At 31.6% G+C, this 17,367-nt stretch overlaps 2 protein-coding genes across 4 annotated transcripts; one reads left to right on the forward strand and one right to left on the reverse strand.

Annotated features, from left to right (window-relative positions):
- The first annotated feature begins 2,811 nt into the window (after positions 1-2,811).
- Positions 2,812-8,056, forward strand: LOC106400209 (probable zinc transporter 10). 2 transcript variants are annotated; one of them, XM_013840593.3, is made up of 3 exons: positions 2,832-3,499; positions 7,113-7,262; positions 7,602-8,056. In XM_013840593.3, exons 1-3 carry the CDS (start codon positions 2,882-2,884, stop codon positions 7,905-7,907), a joined length of 1,074 nt encoding a protein of 357 aa, XP_013696047.2. In that variant the 5' UTR covers positions 2,832-2,881; the 3' UTR covers positions 7,908-8,056. The 2 variants fall into 2 exon arrangements, with proteins under 2 accessions (XP_048594558.1, XP_013696047.2); XM_048738601.1 differs by lacking the exon at positions 7,113-7,262 and having other exon boundaries at positions 2,812-3,499.
- A 4,683-nt stretch (positions 8,057-12,739) lies between these two features.
- LOC106396772 (putative RING-type E3 ubiquitin transferase C3H69) lies at positions 12,740-15,723 on the reverse strand. 2 transcript variants are annotated; one of them, XR_002653549.2, is made up of 7 exons: positions 15,359-15,723; positions 15,123-15,210; positions 14,334-15,034; positions 14,158-14,227; positions 13,406-13,662; positions 13,132-13,220; positions 12,740-13,037 (listed from the first exon to the last, which is right to left on the reverse strand). XR_002653549.2 is itself a non-coding variant. In XM_013837252.3 (6 exons), the coding sequence occupies exons 1-6, from the start codon at positions 15,610-15,612 to the stop codon at positions 13,004-13,006; spliced, it is 1,236 nt and encodes a 411-aa protein (XP_013692706.3). In that variant the 5' UTR covers positions 15,613-15,643; the 3' UTR covers positions 12,740-13,003. The 2 variants fall into 2 exon arrangements, 1 of the variants encoding a protein (XP_013692706.3); XM_013837252.3 differs by lacking the exon at positions 13,406-13,662 and having other exon boundaries at positions 15,359-15,643.
- Positions 15,724-17,367: the final 1,644 nt, after the last annotated feature.

The following is a 17,367-nucleotide window of genomic DNA, read 5'->3' on the forward strand; positions in this document are numbered from 1 at the left end:
TAATGGTTTTTATAAATAGTTGTAAATGTTTATCTAAACAATTGCAATGATTCGTTTAAATAGTTGTAACCATTAAATCTCCAATAGAAGACTATATTTTCTCACAGTTAAATTATCAACCTTTTGTTTTGTCTAAATATGAATTTGTTTTCCTTATTCCTACATATTAGCAACATTTGTTTGAAAGTAATATTTATATTTTCAATATTTAAATTATTTTGAAAATTTTATATTTTCAAATTATTAAGATATATTATAATGAATTTATATCAAAAATTTATCTGGGAGCATTTTGAAATTTGAATTTAGGAAAAATGTTGTACAATGTAATATACATAGAGTTGAATAATATTTAAAATTGCAAATTTTCAAGGGATAATTCTACTTTTACCTCAATTTTGGAACATTATTCCTGTTTACTTTCTATAGAGGGACATTTTCACAAATCCGTAAAGGATGAGGTTTTATTGAAGAAGCAAAAGACCATTAATTTATTGATATATAAATATAAATAAATAATTAAAAATTTAAAAAATATACTTTTCGAATTATTCGTTTTCAAATTTGAAATTATTTATATAATTTTTAATTTACAAATATCTAAAGTCTATCAAAGGTCTAAAAAGAACTTTTGTTAAGACTTTAGTTAGCTCCCAACAAACACACTTTTAGGACACTGTAACCAGAAAGAACAAAGTATGTAAAGCGAACAGAGTAAAGAGAAGTCACACACACTAACAGCTATACTGGCAAGGAGTTCATATACCGAATCATGCGCCAGGAAACTATTGAGAGGCACCGTAGATGTAAAATTTAAAATGATGTACGGTTGATATCGAAACCCTAAAAGCCGGCACTCTGACCTAAGCCTCCCTCTCCTAGCCTTGCTGGAACACCAAGACACAGGCGAACCCTTAGCTGACGAACCCTCATGAGCAGGCAGCCGGTGGAAAGAAACCCGCAAGGACCCAGGGCGCCGAGCATATCGGCCAGAGAGGAGGAGGAGGACCAGAGAGGAAAGGTTAAACCGAGAATAGAGGGAGGGAGGTGCCTCCGGCGTCGTCCAACCGGATGCCGGAGCTAAAGCATGTGAAGCGGGTGGTTTTTTTTGTCGTAGAGAGAGAGGAAGAAGAGGTTTCTGTTCAATACTGATGAGGCTAGAACGGAAAAGGGGGATTATTTGTGCTTTTGTTACCGCCTCAGAAGTCTTGATGATACCGCCACAAAATAAGATCCAATTCACGAGTAAAAGCGTCAACTATAAACTATGGAATTTGTTGGTTCCTCAAATTCCACTATTGATATTTGAATTGATCCAAAAACTGCTTAAGCAACTCGAAGAGAGGTTCATCGACAGACTCCACCTCTCTTTAGAAGTTAGTTTGAGCACTTTCAAAGGTCCGAGATATGCCAGATTTATAAATAAAAAAACTGCTTAAATTGCTTTGGACTCAACCATGTGTTTTTTTTTCTTAAGAATTGGCTTAGTGATGTGGTTGTTGTAACCAACTTGTATGTTGGTAGCTACTCTTAATCAATCTAATGATTTGTCTTGGCTGATAATTGATTCAAATTAGCCCATATTGCAGCATCATACAAACTCTGAAAAGCAACAACCTTTCCATATACAAAATGAGTTGACTTTTCCTTATATTATTAATTAAAATCTTCAAAGCAGCAAACTTTCCATAAAAATGTAAATTGTGATGTGCATCTAAAGGTTCCGAAACACAGATCTTTTTTGGAATATCCATCCATTTTTGTTGATTGCCTTATTTCACTTAATCACTTTATGTTGATTTCATTAAGAGAGCTAGTTAATACAATCTTAGAAAGTCTGTTTTTTATTTTTTTACTTAGATGGATGCCTGCATTTATAACTCTACCTCCTTAGCTTCATCTTCAAGATAACATATCTGAATCGGAAGATCTCTTCACCAACCCAAGGCGATAAATATCATGAATATTCAGAAAATTCTTAAACCGTGAGTAATTGCAAAAGACCAAATTTGTTTTCTCAAAAATATTAGAGCAGAGTTGGGAAAGACAGAGGTGAAGATTAACAAGATAGTGAAATAACCAGGACACTGGGAAACCATTATTCAGATTTTTTGCAGAACTTGGGAGGATGAGTTCGATGCTTTTGGTCTATTGTTGATATTAATGTTGAGACTTGACTCGCAAGCCTCAGGTTGTTTAACATATCAATAGTGTTTAAAAATCTGCAAAAACATCGATAAACAAAAATTCACTACTCAACGAAAACTAATGTAAAAGCGTTTTATAAACATATCAAACACAAATTTTATGTATGTTTAACTTTTTGAATTCAAATTGTTTAAGATGGTTGATATATTATTTGATGTTATGACAATATGTTAATTATAGATATGTGATTTGAGTTCTAAAACAAGCTTAATAATTTTCATTTTCAGTTCTTATTTACGATTCTGAACTTGTCCTAACTATACATATATAGTGTTTTCTCTTTCTGATCTTTACATTGCTTACATTTGCTATTTAGTTATTTTCGTTTCATAAAAACAAAAATAAAACCATCTTTTATGTTTTAGTTTTCTTTCATAATCTTGATTTATGTGGATCCGACTTTTAAATATTACAAGTTGTTATGTACTTCCGGTAGTTAGATAGACTTTTAAAAATCGAAAAATCATTAATCCAATCCTAAATTCTTCTTATTTACAAATATCGACAGTTGATCATTTCAACATCAACAATAATTCATTAACCAAACATGTCGACGTTAATTAGTACGAAATACCGACACTTATTTTGATTGAGATTATCTTCTTCTCTTTTATAAAACAAAACACAATCTAGTATTCTAAACTCAATAACCTCCACACAAACAACGAGAAAGATGATGCCTAAAGCTAATGTAATCTTCTCTTCCACCATTACCATCTTCCTCCTCCTCTCCATCTCCCATTTCCCTGGAGCTTTTTCTCAATCCGATAAAGAGTGCACACCCGAGTATGACAACACATGTACCGACAAAAACAAAGCATTTAATCTCAAACTCGTAGCAGTCTTTACAATTCTCATCACAAGTCTTATAGGCGTTTGCCTCCCGTTGTTCGCTCGTTCAGTTTCTGCTTTCCAACCAGAGAGATCTCTCTTTCTCATCGTCAAATCGTTCGCCTCGGGCATCATACTCGCCACTGGTTTCATACATGTTCTACCTGATTCCTTCGAAATGCTCTCTTCTCATTGTCTTAACGATAACCCCTGGCACAAGTTTCCATTCACCGGTTTTGTCGCCTTGATCTCGGCAGTGTTCACACTCATGGTTGACTCTATTACCACGAGCCTCTTCAGTAAGTCCGGTAGGAGGGACCCATGTGCTGATGTGGCATCCGCCGGGAGTCCTGACGAGGAGATGGGGCATGTGTCTCATTATGGTCATGGTCTTCATCATAGCAACGGGAAAGAACTTGGTTCTAATTTACAGCTTCTGCGATATCGTGTTATTGCCATCGTTAAGTATACTTTTACCCTCGTTTTTTAATTTACAAAAATATAACACTCTTAATTTGAATCCATCAGATACTTTTATGAAACTAAAAGTGTCTAAACGGCTATAACTATACAATCGTCCATGTCACAAAAATATCGTTCGACAAATAGAAGATAACTAGTTAATGTTTTATACAAAACGAATAACCATTTCAAAATTTTCAAGACAATTTCTTGATTTTCTTTCCATTTCTTTGTATGTGTAATTTTCATTCTATTTCGTAATGATTTCCATATTGATTAAGTCACTAAATAAAAATATATTAATTATTACATCAATAAATAAAGCAGTATACTGCATAAAATTAAGAATATTAACTACCCAAGTCATACTATTGTACTTGAGATAGATAATTAGGTTTATTTTTTATGTTATAAGTTCTACATAAACTATAAAATGAGATAATATATAAAAAAAAGTATTACCTGATTTTCTGTGCCTTTAAATCACAACAAATGGAACTTTTACATCAACATTAATAGAATAAAAAGAGAAATTGCTTGAAATACCATAAATTGGATACCACTTTCAAAAATGCATTCAATCAAAAATATCTTAACATTTGAGTTTAGGATTTAGTATTTATGGGATGAGTTTGGATTTATAAACTTTTATAAATAATTTTTAAACATTTATAAATAATTTAGGAGGGTTGGTTTAGTTTTTTCATCAAAAATTTAGAATATTTATGAAAATAGTCATCATTTTAAGAAATACTTAGAAAGTGGTATCAAAATTATTGTAAAATTAAAAATTTCCCCAAATAAAAATGGCATATGAATAAAGATATAAAAGTGTATTATAGCAAATATCATCATCATTCTTTTCAAGTTCGATTAATAATTTAAAAAAAAAACATATATATATATATATAGCTTTGTGATCAATTCACACAAAATTGAACAGAAATTGCTTAAAATACTATAAGTTGGCTACTAGTTCTCAAAAATTTCTTCGATCAATAATATTATAACATTTAGATTTAGGGCAGGAAAATTTTCACTTTTACCTTCCTTTTGGTACCATTATTTATGTTTACGTTTTTTACGGGGGCATTTTCAAAAATACCTAAGTATGAGGATTTTCATTAAGAAGGAAAAATACACTCATATCTTTGCTTTATAGATATGTAAATATAAATAATTATTAAAATATTTTTTTATATTTTTAAACTATACGTTCTTAAATTCAATTTTTTCATAATTTGTTTTTCGAATTTTCTATTTCCGAGTTTTTCTTTTCAGATTTTCTTTTTGAAATTAAAAATTTCATTTCAAAAATTTATTGATTTATTTAAATTTTCTTTCTAAACACTAAAGCTTTGATTGGTGACCACTAGATGAATGAAAAAAAAAATAAACAAAATGAAAAATAAATTTTCATTTGAGGAATTGAAAAAATAAAAAATAAAAATTTTATTCATTTTGTTCCTCATCAGAATTGCAGAGGAAAATTTTTCTTTATTAATTCATTCATTCATGAGGAATTTAGTGGAAAAGAGCGGGACATAAGTCTAGATTAATTAATCGTAGGATTATAAGTATTTATTTACCTCTTTTAAAGATAATGTGGTTAAAGTAAACATGAAAATCTGATACTAAGAATGTGGTAGTTTGTTAAAAAATTTTTTAAGACATAGTGATTATTGTTTAACGTTTAATACGCTGGTATAGTGGTATATTGATGTTTGAAGGATTCCTATATATTCCGGTTTATCAGCAAAATATGTATTTGCATTACCCAGAAAATACCGATGAACCTGTCGAATATATAACTATTATTTAATTCACTTAAATATCTTAAATCTATCTACGAAATTGTGTATTCGAATAACGAGTGTATAATTTGGTTTTCAGTTGTTTTATTTATTCGTACAATATAGAAACCAAAATATATTTGGTCCTTTTTCATAAGGTTTTGGTTTCGGTACTTCGATTTGTATGTAATCTTTTATTTAAAAATATTTTATTACTAGGTGATTTTTCCTTGCTCTTGCACGGATATAAATATATACAAATAAATATATTATCATTATTAATATTCTAATTTTAGTTTCTATATATGATTTCTTTTATATAACATTATATTATTTTAATTAAACATATAATTTGAATATATAATATCTATAATCGATGATGTGATTATTACTTTGGTATATTGAATTGTATTTAATTCTCCAAATTTAACCGTAGTATTTTTTTATGCTAATAAAGATTAATTTTTAATTTTTATATTTATATTTTGTTCTTGGACTTAAAATTATAGATTGTTTAAATTACTCATTTGTGGATAATATTAAATTACACATATTGTTTTCAATTCAAAGCACAATTACTTTTGATTCTAGTCAAACTTAATTTGATTTTACTTATTTCATTAGTTCAGATTTTTATCTTAAATATATATATATATATATATATATATATATAATTCTGTGAATTCTTTTGTATAATTTGATATTTGTAGATTTGTAAAATTTTGAAAACTCATAGTTAAAGTTTAACAAAAAGAAATTATGTAAAATTGAATAAACATCTCAATCGTATCAATTATAAAATATTTTTAGTTCATCAATGATATTTTAGTATATGTTATTTAAATTGCATTTTTTAAAATCTAAGTAAATGACTGACATAAATAAAATATTTTTATTAATTAATATATATTATGTTGTTTAATATTATGTTTTAAAGAGAGGTTATCTTTTTTAACATCAAAACGGTTTTTGTGTGAACTTTATTTTTTTATGAAATCACATTATATAAATATATCTTTTCATAAAATAACTTGTCTTTACTTTTTGCAAATAGTATTTACGTTTTTTTAATATATGAGCATTTCCTTTTTATTATATATGCTAAAAATAAAAAAGGAAACTAAAATTTAAAATGTAAATTGGAATTAACTATTTTCGTCTTTGTAAATATTATTTTTGTTTTTATTATATGAATATTTCGTTTTTATTATATATGTTATTTAACAAAATATAAAAAATGAAACTAAATTTAAATGAAATAAATTATTAAATATTTTTAATAATGGCAATTTGAAATAATAATTTAATTCATTAAGGGTACCTCTGTAAATAGCCGTTGTAAGAATTAACGTGAACGCGACACATAGGAAACTGAATTCTCAAATAATATTATAGAGATTTTATTTTGAATAGCTTATACCGGTAGTCCTGTTTACATAAATTTAGCTACATAAGATATTAATAGGCTCGATTAAAAATATATTAATAAGGTTACTTTTGGAAGAATTCTAATTTACCACAAATTTGATAAAGTTTATAAACTCAACTCCATCCCTAAATACCAAATCTTAAACAATAATAATTAAACCTTAAATCTAACTGTTAAAATATTTTTGATTGAATCTATTTTTGGAAAGTTATATCCAATTGTGGTATTCCAATTTCTCCTTACTTTTCTCGTGCTTGCGTTTCAAATCCCTTTCATTTTTCCTCTTTCTAGTTCAAAACAAATAAGTTTAATTTTACCACAAAAAAAAAAGAAGTTTAACCGAATAGGAGACCTTGATTTGAAGGCGGAAAAATGAATAAATGGAACAGGTACTGGAGCTAGGGATAGTGGTGCACTCGATAGTGATAGGACTATCAGTAGGAGCCACTAACAATACTTGCACCATCAAAGGCCTCATAGCTGCTCTTTGCTTCCACCAAATGTTTGAAGGCATGGGTCTCGGCGGCTGCATCCTCCAGGTTAATCCTTCCCTTTCAATTAATTAGCTGGGTCTGATGTAGTCGATTCCCCCTCCGGTCATCTCTACACTTTGGCTACTCCACATTTTTTGCTTCTTGAATAAATTTACTCATGCAATCATGTGATGTAATGTAATCGCGGGAATAAGTTAGTAATCCACTGATTTTATGAGTATTGGAGATAAAAGTGAGTATAGAATACGCCAATAACAAGAGAAAGAGAAAAAAGTTATAAGAACTTTTATTGTTGAAATCAACTGTCCAATAATAAATAAAATACATAACTATATTAATGAATTATGTGATGCATCATGATGAAAAACTTTAGAACACGCGCAGGCCGAGTACGGGTGGGCCAAAAAGGCGGTGATGGCCTTCTTTTTTTCAGTCACAACACCTTTCGGGGTGGTTCTAGGAATGGCCTTATCTAAAACATACAAAGAGAATGGCCCTGACTCGCTCATAACAGTTGGTCTGCTCAACGCGTCTTCTAGTGGACTACTCATCTACATGGCTTTAGTTGATCTCCTGGCCGCAGATTTTATGGGTCAGAAGATGCAACGGAGCATCAAGCTTCAGTTGAAGTCATACGCCGCAGTTTTGCTTGGGGCGGGTGGCATGGCCGTTCTAGCTAAGTGGACTTGATGATGTGCCTGTGGTACATTATCTAGTGCTGTCCTGTAAATGTGAGGAGGGTTATAGAAGCCCAAAAATGTGGACCATTAATAAATATGTTTGTAAAATTTAAAATGATTTGGAAATTTAAAGGACTCCGATTCGTTATCTTTAAACAATTTTTTTGAGCAGGATAATTGTGAATAAAAAGTTGATAAATAGATATATTATTTTGGGTTGGAAGCTCAAACTTCTGATGTTTGGTGTTAGAGCCGGCTCTGACCTTGGTTTTAATCTCTTGAAGATATATAGCTTGTGAGATAAATCTAGAAAAAAAAATCTAATCCAGTTCAATTCTGGAATGTGTTTCTTCAATTATTTGTTAACTCTATACTTAGATTATGCAAAAAGAAATAAATATGAAATCTCTCCAGTGAGGAAATCAGAAAAGATTGACAAACTAAGCTAAAAACACTCGATCATCATATATATTCCCATTTAGTGGATATTTTAATTGTACATCCTTTCCTAGGTTGACAGCATGGTCTTTTAGCTAGTATGTAGTAGTACTGTATTATGACTATGGAAGATGCTTTCTAATCTGACTAAAGTTTTTAATGATTTTTGAAGATTAATTAAATGAAATAATGCAAAGGATGCGTAACAGCGTAAGTGGTAAAAATGCTAAGGTGACAAGATCTCCAGGCGACGACTTACGAACGAGGGAAACCACCAATGATTGTTTTCCCGAGAATGGGTGCCACTGGATTCATAGTCAATACACTGCAGAACATTCCAACAACTCTCAAGAAGTGCCTTCTCCGCAGCTATAATGGGTCTGTTTAATTGTGGACAGATGTTGATGCTGTGTATAAGGCAGATCCAATAAAAGGTAGGATTTGTTCCTCAGTTTCTTTTTTTTTTTTTATTGTTATACTGACAAATATGGTTATATGCAGTTAGTTTTTGCCGTTATACCGAAGACTCTTTTTTATCAAGATGTATTTTAAATATTTTTGGTGTTTTAAGTATTGTTAAATTATTTTAAATAATTATTTTTGACTATCTGTATATATTTTCAAGTATTTTGGACAATATAAAAATATCTTATCTATTTTAGTTATTTTAGATATTAAATCGAAAGATAATTAATACATTTAACTATATAAATCTGATACGGATATATTCGGGTATCCGAAATATTTTTGCTTGGATCGGATTCGGTTCCGGTTCCGGTTTTCTAGATATCTAAATTTTAAACCCGTTCAGATATTTAATCAATTTCGGTTCAGGCTCGGTACTATTTTTTTGGATCGGATTCGGTTCGGTTCTTTGTGTTCAGATTTTTTGCCTAGTCCCAGTGATTATGATCTCACAGTCACAGGTGTAAGTCTAATTTTAACAAAAGACATTTTCAGAAAACACTGTGCCGTCAAAGTCTAATTCAACCTTATTACCTGCCCTTTTAGCATACAGAAGAACACTGCTCAGTGTGAGGAGTAATGGCACAGGCACTATAAGACGTTCGCCAGATAACCGCTAGAGAGGTGGGTCTAAGATGGACTGTGACTAAGCTGATGGTGCCAGATAAAGAAAATACCGTGTTAAAAGTCCCAAATCTGCCTCCACTTGTGCAAGAGATACAAGAGAATTTAATGTCAAGTTTTATTGAGTGTATAATCAATCTGTTATGACATGGTTAGGCGGTCAGTTAATATATAGTCTTACTCCAGGTGTTACTTCATTTTTCATCTGGAAATGGGCTCTGACCACCAAATGGTCAATCCCAGCGCCAACAATTTTCATTGTGCTTTTTTCTATCTCAATTTTGATAGAGCCAATTTCATATAAACTATCATTAATTCAAATAAACTACATGGACTATTAAATCCAAGTCAAAATAAACTTTAATAAAAATGATGTTGGTCAACTATGCTGAGTCAGACGCCATGTGTGTAGTTTCTGCTGAATCAGTTGCCACATAATTATATAGTTATTTTTTCAAACATTACCCAAAAAACTAAAAATATTACTCAAATCCGAGATATTTAAAAATTCGAGAAAACTTAAAATTATAATCCAAAAATAAAACCAAAAACCCAAAATATATTTGCAACTCTGAGAAACTATAAATACCTAAAAGTTCAAAATATATTTGAAAATCCAAAAAATCAATATACCAAAATATTTTTGAATACTCGAAAACAATAAAAATATTTAGTACCAAAAATATACCGAAACACACAAAATATACCTAAAGATTCTTGACAAACTATAAAAACCCAACATCCCAAAATATATACAAAACTCAAAATATATCTACAAATCCAAGAAACAAAAACAATTATGATACACAAAAATATAAAATAATATCTAAAAATTCTTAGGGTGCATGATTCGACCTCACATATGGCTATTTTACCGAATCAAATACCTGAATAATCTGAAAATATATGTACTGTTATTTTTAGATATCACAATATATTTTAAAATTTCTTGTTTTTTATTTTCTTGGGCTTTCTTGTATATTTTGGGGTTTGGGTAGAGGTGTCAAAATGGGTAAACCAATCCAAACCAAGTCATATCCAAATGGTTTTAAGCTTACATGAGTAATGGATTAAACGAACTCATTTGACTAATGATTTGGTTCAGTCCATAACTCATTTAAGTTAATGAGGGGTTACAAATAAAAATACTGCATAGGCTTCGGAAAAACACAGTTTTATGATTATGGTGGAAAATATAATTTTGCTATTTGGCGAGAAAAAATAATTTACGATTTTGGCGGAAAACAAAACTTTGCAGTTATTGCGAAAAAACTCAATTTTACAGTTTTGGCAAAAACCAAAATTTTACGATTTTGGTAAGAAAACACAATTTTGTTGTTTTGTCAAGAAAACTCGATTTTACGGTTATGGCGGAAAACATGATTTTACGGTTTTGGAAGGAATACACAGTTTTGGTTTTGGTGGGAAAATATGATTTTACGATTTCTTAGGACAAATTCAATTTTACGGTTAAGGCGAAAAATAGATTTTACAGTTTTCGCAGAAAATTTATTTTACAGTTATGATGGGGGAACCACAATATTGTGGTTTTTACGTAAAAAAATTGATTTTATAGTTATGGTGGGAGAACATGATTTTATGGTTTTGGCCGAAAAACATGATTTTCTGGTTTACCGGGAAAAATCGATCTTATGATTTTGGTGGAAAACTTGATTTTGCGGTTTTGGCTAGAAACACACATTTTTTTTTTGAAAAGAGAACATGATTTTGGCGGTTTTGGCGGGAAACTCGTTTTTACGGTGATAGAGGAAAAAACTCGATTTTACGATTTTGGCAAAAAAACTCGATTTTACGGCTTGGGCACAATTTTTTGGTTATAGCGAGAAACTCGATTTTGATGTCGAAAAACTCGATTCTATAGTTTTGGCGAAAAAACACAATTTTGTGTGTTTTAGCAGAAAATATGATTTTTTTTTTTGTTTTGGTGGGAAAACATGATATTGCGGTTTTGATGGAAAAAACTTTATTTTACTCTTTTGGCAGAAAACATGATTTTGCGGATTAGGCAAGAAAACATAATTTTGTGGTTTTCGCTGAAAACACGATTTTACCGTTTGGCGAGAAAATGAGATTTTGCGGTTTTATGAAAAAAATCAATTTTCAATTTTAGTAGAAAAACTTGATTTTATGATTTTGGAGAAAAATATGATTAAATTTGGCTTATTTAAAAACGACATATAATATCAATATATATGAGAAATATAATGTTGACAAAAATAATTTGAGAAATTGTGGTAGATTTAGTTTATTAAAATTGATTTAGATATATGAGAAAATAAATAAAACTTGGTGTGGTAAAACTAATTAAAATTTTGATTAGGTTATTTCTGTCTATATTTGATTTAAGTTTATGTTTGTTATAATTTTTATTGGTTTACTAATGGATAATTCATTATCCCTTAAGATTCATGGTTTGAGTTGGGTTGGATTGACCTATTAATTTTTTATCCATTTTGACAATTTTAGGTTTGGGTATATTTTGGGTATTTATAGATTTTTCGGATGAGTATATTTTTGAGTTTTTAGGTATTTATAATTTTCCTGGATATTCTGATATATTTTTTAAGTTTTTGATTCTTTTGGATTTAATTATTTTAGGGGTTTTTGGCCTTTTAGAATAACTATTAAATTTTCGGGTATACTTTTAGACTTCCAGATAATTTTGAAAAACTTTAACATGTTGCAATTGATTAGTAGAAATTAGGCATGTGGTGTTTGACTAGCAGAAACTACACATCTGGTGACTAACTGACATAGTTGACCAACATCATTTTAGTCAAACTTAAATTCGCCTTGAATTTTATAGTTCATAGAGTTTATTGGAGATAAATGTTGGGAAAGTAGCAAAGTTTGAATAAGAGAAGACACTATGAAAATTGTTGAGATTCGAATTGACAATTTTCCCCCTCAATTGTTTTGTTGGCAGATAAAAGCCAAGGTGCTAACTGGAGTTGTCCAGGTTATAAATCTGTTTTGCTCTGACATAGTCCAAGTAGATTTTATATCGATGCTTTTGTGGAAAGAGGAAAGACAAACCAATTGATCCAAATATTGACTCCTTACTCTTGTGGGTAGCCTGTGTAGGGGGGTGAAAATGCGAGATGCCTAATGAGTAATGAAGACGGTTGTCATCATGTAAGACATCAGTTTAGTTAGAAGAAACGAAGAAGCAAGGCACATCACGTAGGAATCAGAACATACAAGACTGAAAATGCAGGATTTATGGGTAAAATAGTCATATATGCATGTTTTTATCCATAAATCCTGCATTTTCAGTCAGTCATAAACTCATAATAGTACAAATGATCCAGACCAGTTTTTTTTTTCGCCCAGGGGTAAACTTGAAGTTGTAACAATTGTTAAAAATACAAAAAAATGAGTACAAATAATTCAAGTCTTATCCCAGGTCACAAAGCATTGGTATCCAAGACAAAATCTTCCAACTTAAATCAGTCAATTGTAATGAATGACCAATTGGGGGGGAGAGAGAGAGAGAGAGAGAGGTGTTCATTATAACATGTTTGCATTGTCTTTTATTGTGCTTAAGAGAGTCCTCATTCATATACGCATACCCTCAAGAAAGTCAGACAACCTATATCAGACAGAATAACACACACGCAGCGGAATTAAGAGTTAAAAGTGACTAAAACAAGAGATTTACTTGAGTGGTGGAATGCTACCAATACCTTATATCTTTTGCTATCACAGTCTGCCCATCTTCTGCATCCAGATGCCGCAGAACCACTTCCTCCAAACGACCATCATGAAACGCATGCTGCAAATCACACACACCCCACCTTTGAGTTTCAGAAGTGCATCCAAACACCATCAAATATTACATTCCAAAAGGAAAAAATAGTCAAATCATAATCCACCAAAGCGACAAAGAGGCCTATCACGGTCTATACCATACCAATAACTATATATCTATATTATGATAATATGACCTAAGACTCTCACTTTAATGGTAACTTAAATATGTGTAGCTAATCAGACTCCATATCCAGGTTCATCAGTAACATCATCATATCCGTTGTAGTCAGTTCGTCATCGTCTGAATCTTCAAATGCAAAAGGATCATACTCTCCTTCTGACATTATGCCCCCCATCATGCTAAAAAATGTATCCATGTCTGACAAGTTAGAACCAGAGGGACTTGGACGCCTTGGAGGTGGTCTGTGGTATTTCCATGCATATGACCCTGGCTTCACAGTGTGCTGGAACACAACAACATCCAATAAGGTCTAATCAAACTTTCTAAGGACTTAACTTGTTTGCAAATTCTGCAAACCCCGCCCTTCCTCAATTCAGAAAAAAACTATCACATTGTTTTATCTAAAGCCTATGATGCTTCACTAATCATTCATGCTATACTTCACTTCCTTCCATAAAGACATGTAACCTCTGTGCAAACTAATTGTGGATTCTAGGATCACTATAAAGCTTCAAGACTACGATTATTGGCAAAGGTATTAAATGCCCCTAGATTTGGAACATTTAGCAATAAGATAGACAACATAAATGCAAATATAAAATAACAAATGATGTATACTCCCTGAGTTTTCAAGAGGCCGTCAATTATAGTTGATTCAAACAGACACCAGAGAATGTTTGTCAATGAAATCACTCTTAATAGTATAATAAACAAAACTGATCCAATATAGCATATCCCATATAACTAGAGTTTAAACACTGACTGCATTATAAAATACCTTGTAGAAGCAACTTGTTCCGAAAGGACAATTCCCATCTCCGAAATTGAAGTGCTTACAATCAATTGACCTGGTAGACATAAAAAAAAGAGTACAGCATTCACATAAACGAAGAGCCAATCATTAAATAGACTTTGTATATATATAAGCATACAAATATTTCTTATATATGTTACCTGAGTTTGTCCCTGTAGTTGTCCATGATTTCCTTCTTCTCCTCAGGAGCTGAGAACCAGATGACACTAGGGACAACAAAATACGACAACTTGCGGCAAATGGGGCAAGCCCTCAGCGTGCTGTTGACATCCATACCGGTGGAAGGAGAACTGCTACGCCAATTCCTGATGCAACCTATGCAGAAAGCATGATCACACTCAGTGAGCAGCCCAAACTTGCGTTCAGCTGGAGTTGGCTTAGAGAGTACACGTTCCAAACAGACGCAGCACTCCACCTCCTGGCTAAGTTTCAGCGCTTCGAGCTGTTTTTGCTTTTTCTCACATGATCTCTTGTGCTCCTCCCTCTCCTCGGGTCTGAAAGGATGCAAGCAACGTTTCCCACAAGTTGGGCAAAGGTCTCCGTGGATGTGAGGGCATTGATCCCCACGCGGGCAGTCACCAGCTGCGGCGTATGAGCAAATGGGTTGGTCTTGTGGTTTGGATGAAGAAGTAGAAGAGCTGAAGGTGTTGTCTGAGGAATCCAAAGTCCACGCTGGTGATGATGATGATGAGGGAAGTGGGCTCAAATCCTTTTCTGAAGCAGATGATCGAGGCAGAGCGGAGGAAGATGAGGCAGGAGATGGATGAGGTTTGAGTTTGACGTGTTCGTATCTGCATCGGCTTCCGTAAGAGCAGAGACCTCTCTGGTAGAAGGTGCAAACCTGTTGATACAAACCAAGTTTAAGTTAGTTAATGAATGAATAAATGGTGGTTCGTTCTCTCTATAAGAAAATAAAAAAGAGAGGTTACATTATTTGTGGGATCCTTCCAGTCATGTGAGAATTCGCAGTTGTCACCTTTTAAGCAAGCGCCGTGAGCAAAGAACTTACAAAGGATCCTAAGAGACAAACATAATGAAGTGACAAGACACGTTCAAACCATTCCAAAAATCATTACTTTTGTATCAAAAAAAAAAAGAAAAAAGAAAACAAGTTTATCCAGGAGTTTCAGCATAGAGAGGCATCGAAAATGGATAAAGCAATCACCTTTTCGACATCGGGGAGATGGAGGGAGTCCTTGGGGGAACAACGGTCCCTGAGATCGGTTTGCCCAGGAATTGAGCTCCGAGGAAGCGGTTTAATCCTGTGATTACAAGGCGGCGTAGCAGCTCTGCGTTTTTTTCTTCTTCCAAGCTTGGACAAAGGAGGAGATTGTGTAGACGAATCCCCCACCGTACGCTAATACGACGTCGTACTTGCGTTCGGATCTGATTATCATTAAATGCCCTAATGGATATCATCTTAATACGCTTAATGGATGAAGAAGCCTCCTTTCCTTTAATCGGAAATATTCTGCACTTTATATGTCCAAGGCCCACTAGGCCCACATTATTCATATACACCTCCCCTTCTTGTTTTTTTTTTTTTTTTTTTTTTTAAAACACATTATGTACGTTGTTTTTTTTTTTTTTTGTTCTCTAAAAGCTTATTTTCGGTATGAACTCTTCAAACTTGTAAAAACAGTGTTGAAAACAGCAACTCTACCGGCCAGGATTTGGATCCAATCTATTTAACAAATTTGAAATAAGTGTAGTCTTATCTTTTATTTGCTAAAAAAAAAATAAGCATTCTCTTTAAACAAGACAATCGTTCGGAAGATCTCTAAAGTCCCCCGAACAATAGCATATCACGATTACCAAAAAAAACAATAGCATATCACTTTTCTATTGTTTTTTTTTTTCTTTTGAAAAAAGGGCAAACTCTTTTCTATTGTTGTTCACTTGTTCTTACTTCATAGTCCATAACAATATAACATGTGGTTGTTACGACTTATTCAACGTAAAATATTTGTGAATCCTTAGTTATTGTCGAGGTTCTTTAAGAGAAAGTGGTTACCCATGTGACTACTTACATGCGGTGGTATCTCCGATGTATTTTCCTATTTTTTTCTTTAAAATAAAAAAAATTTATAATAGAGATGGATTTGTCTCCAATCTATTTCTTTATTTCTTCCTCTAAAAAAAATATTTTTGATATATTATTTTCTAATTTTACAAATAGTATATTTTATTTGTAAAAGTTGAAAACCAGCCCAATTTATTATAACATTCATAAAATTATGATATTATTTACACTGAATATTTTTATAGAAACTATTATGTAAATAAAGAGTATAATTATATGTTTATATAAACAGTACATTTTCACTAAAAAAATTATTTTGGTTATAATTTTTAAAGTAAAAAGTTAAGGGATCATTTCGTGAATAAAAAAATATGCATCTATTATAGAGGAATACTATTTATTTCTCTAAATATAGAGGTGAAAATATCAATCTTTATTTTAGAGAAAAAAATAGAATACAGTTTGAATGATTTTACCTCTAAATATTATTATAGAGACAAATATAGACGTGAGTTGGAAATGCTTTAAGATACTAGTTCTCACTTCTCGTACATCTGTTTTGTTGTTTAACGCTATATAAAATGTGAATATTTAGTATAAAAGAGGTACAATATTCTCCCGCATTATTGTTGCAAACCTTGATAAACAAACACCATTTTCCATAATAAGTGGATCGGTCCACAATTTGTTTTGGAGATCAGATACGGAGATACGGAAACTATATTTTATACAGATCCTTAAGTAGTTAGTATTAAGGGAAAACTAGATTTTGACCCGCGCGCCCGCGCGGGTTTTTATTTTTTTTTAATATATTTTAAACTATTTAACGATATTTTTAGAAGTATAATTTATTTACATGTTTTGGGTTTTTACAATCTTTGACGGACATAGGATAGTCTGACTCTTTCCCATTCTAGAAATTTATAATATCTTAATAGTACTAAAGCCCTAAAAACATAATATCCAAAAAGACGGATCGTATTGTAACGGGTATTCTGATGTACTTGTCGATCTGATTTTGTAAGCAAAATATTATTTTTGGCACAAATGAAACATTATTATTAGATTATTCTTATTACTTTTTATAACTTGTGCAGTTTGTTTTCAAAATTGTGTAACTTGTGCAATTTTTGTTTTATATGAATTTGGAC

The sequence above is a fragment of the Brassica napus genome, chromosome A8 (assembly GCF_020379485.1).
Source record: "Brassica napus cultivar Da-Ae chromosome A8, Da-Ae, whole genome shotgun sequence".
In the NCBI taxonomy this organism is placed as follows: domain Eukaryota; kingdom Viridiplantae; phylum Streptophyta; class Magnoliopsida; order Brassicales; family Brassicaceae; genus Brassica; species Brassica napus.

What these genes read in the sequence shown, in the direction of transcription:
- LOC106400209 (XM_013840593.3), top strand. Translation starts at nt 2,882, where the DNA reads ATGATGCCTAAAGCTAATGTAATCTTCTCTTCCACCATTACCATCTTC. An exon ending in GATATCGTGTTATTGCCATC is followed by an intron (nt 3,500 to 7,112) that starts GTTAAGTATACT and finishes TAAATGGAACAG; the next exon opens with GTACTGGAGCTAGGGATAGT. An exon ending in TCGGCGGCTGCATCCTCCAG is followed by an intron (nt 7,263 to 7,601) that starts GTTAATCCTTCC and finishes GAACACGCGCAG; the next exon opens with GCCGAGTACGGGTGGGCCAA.
- LOC106396772 (XM_013837252.3), bottom strand. Translation starts at nt 15,612, where the DNA reads ATGATATCCATTAGGGCATTTAATGATAATCAGATCCGAACGCAAGTA. An exon ending in GAACAAGTTGCTTCTACAAG is followed by an intron (nt 13,221 to 14,157) that starts GTATTTTATAAT and finishes TGTGATTTGCAG; the next exon opens with CATGCGTTTCATGATGGTCG. An exon ending in GTGATAGCAAAAGATATAAG is followed by an intron (nt 13,038 to 13,131) that starts GTATTGGTAGCA and finishes TGTCTGATATAG; the next exon opens with GTTGTCTGACTTTCTTGAGG.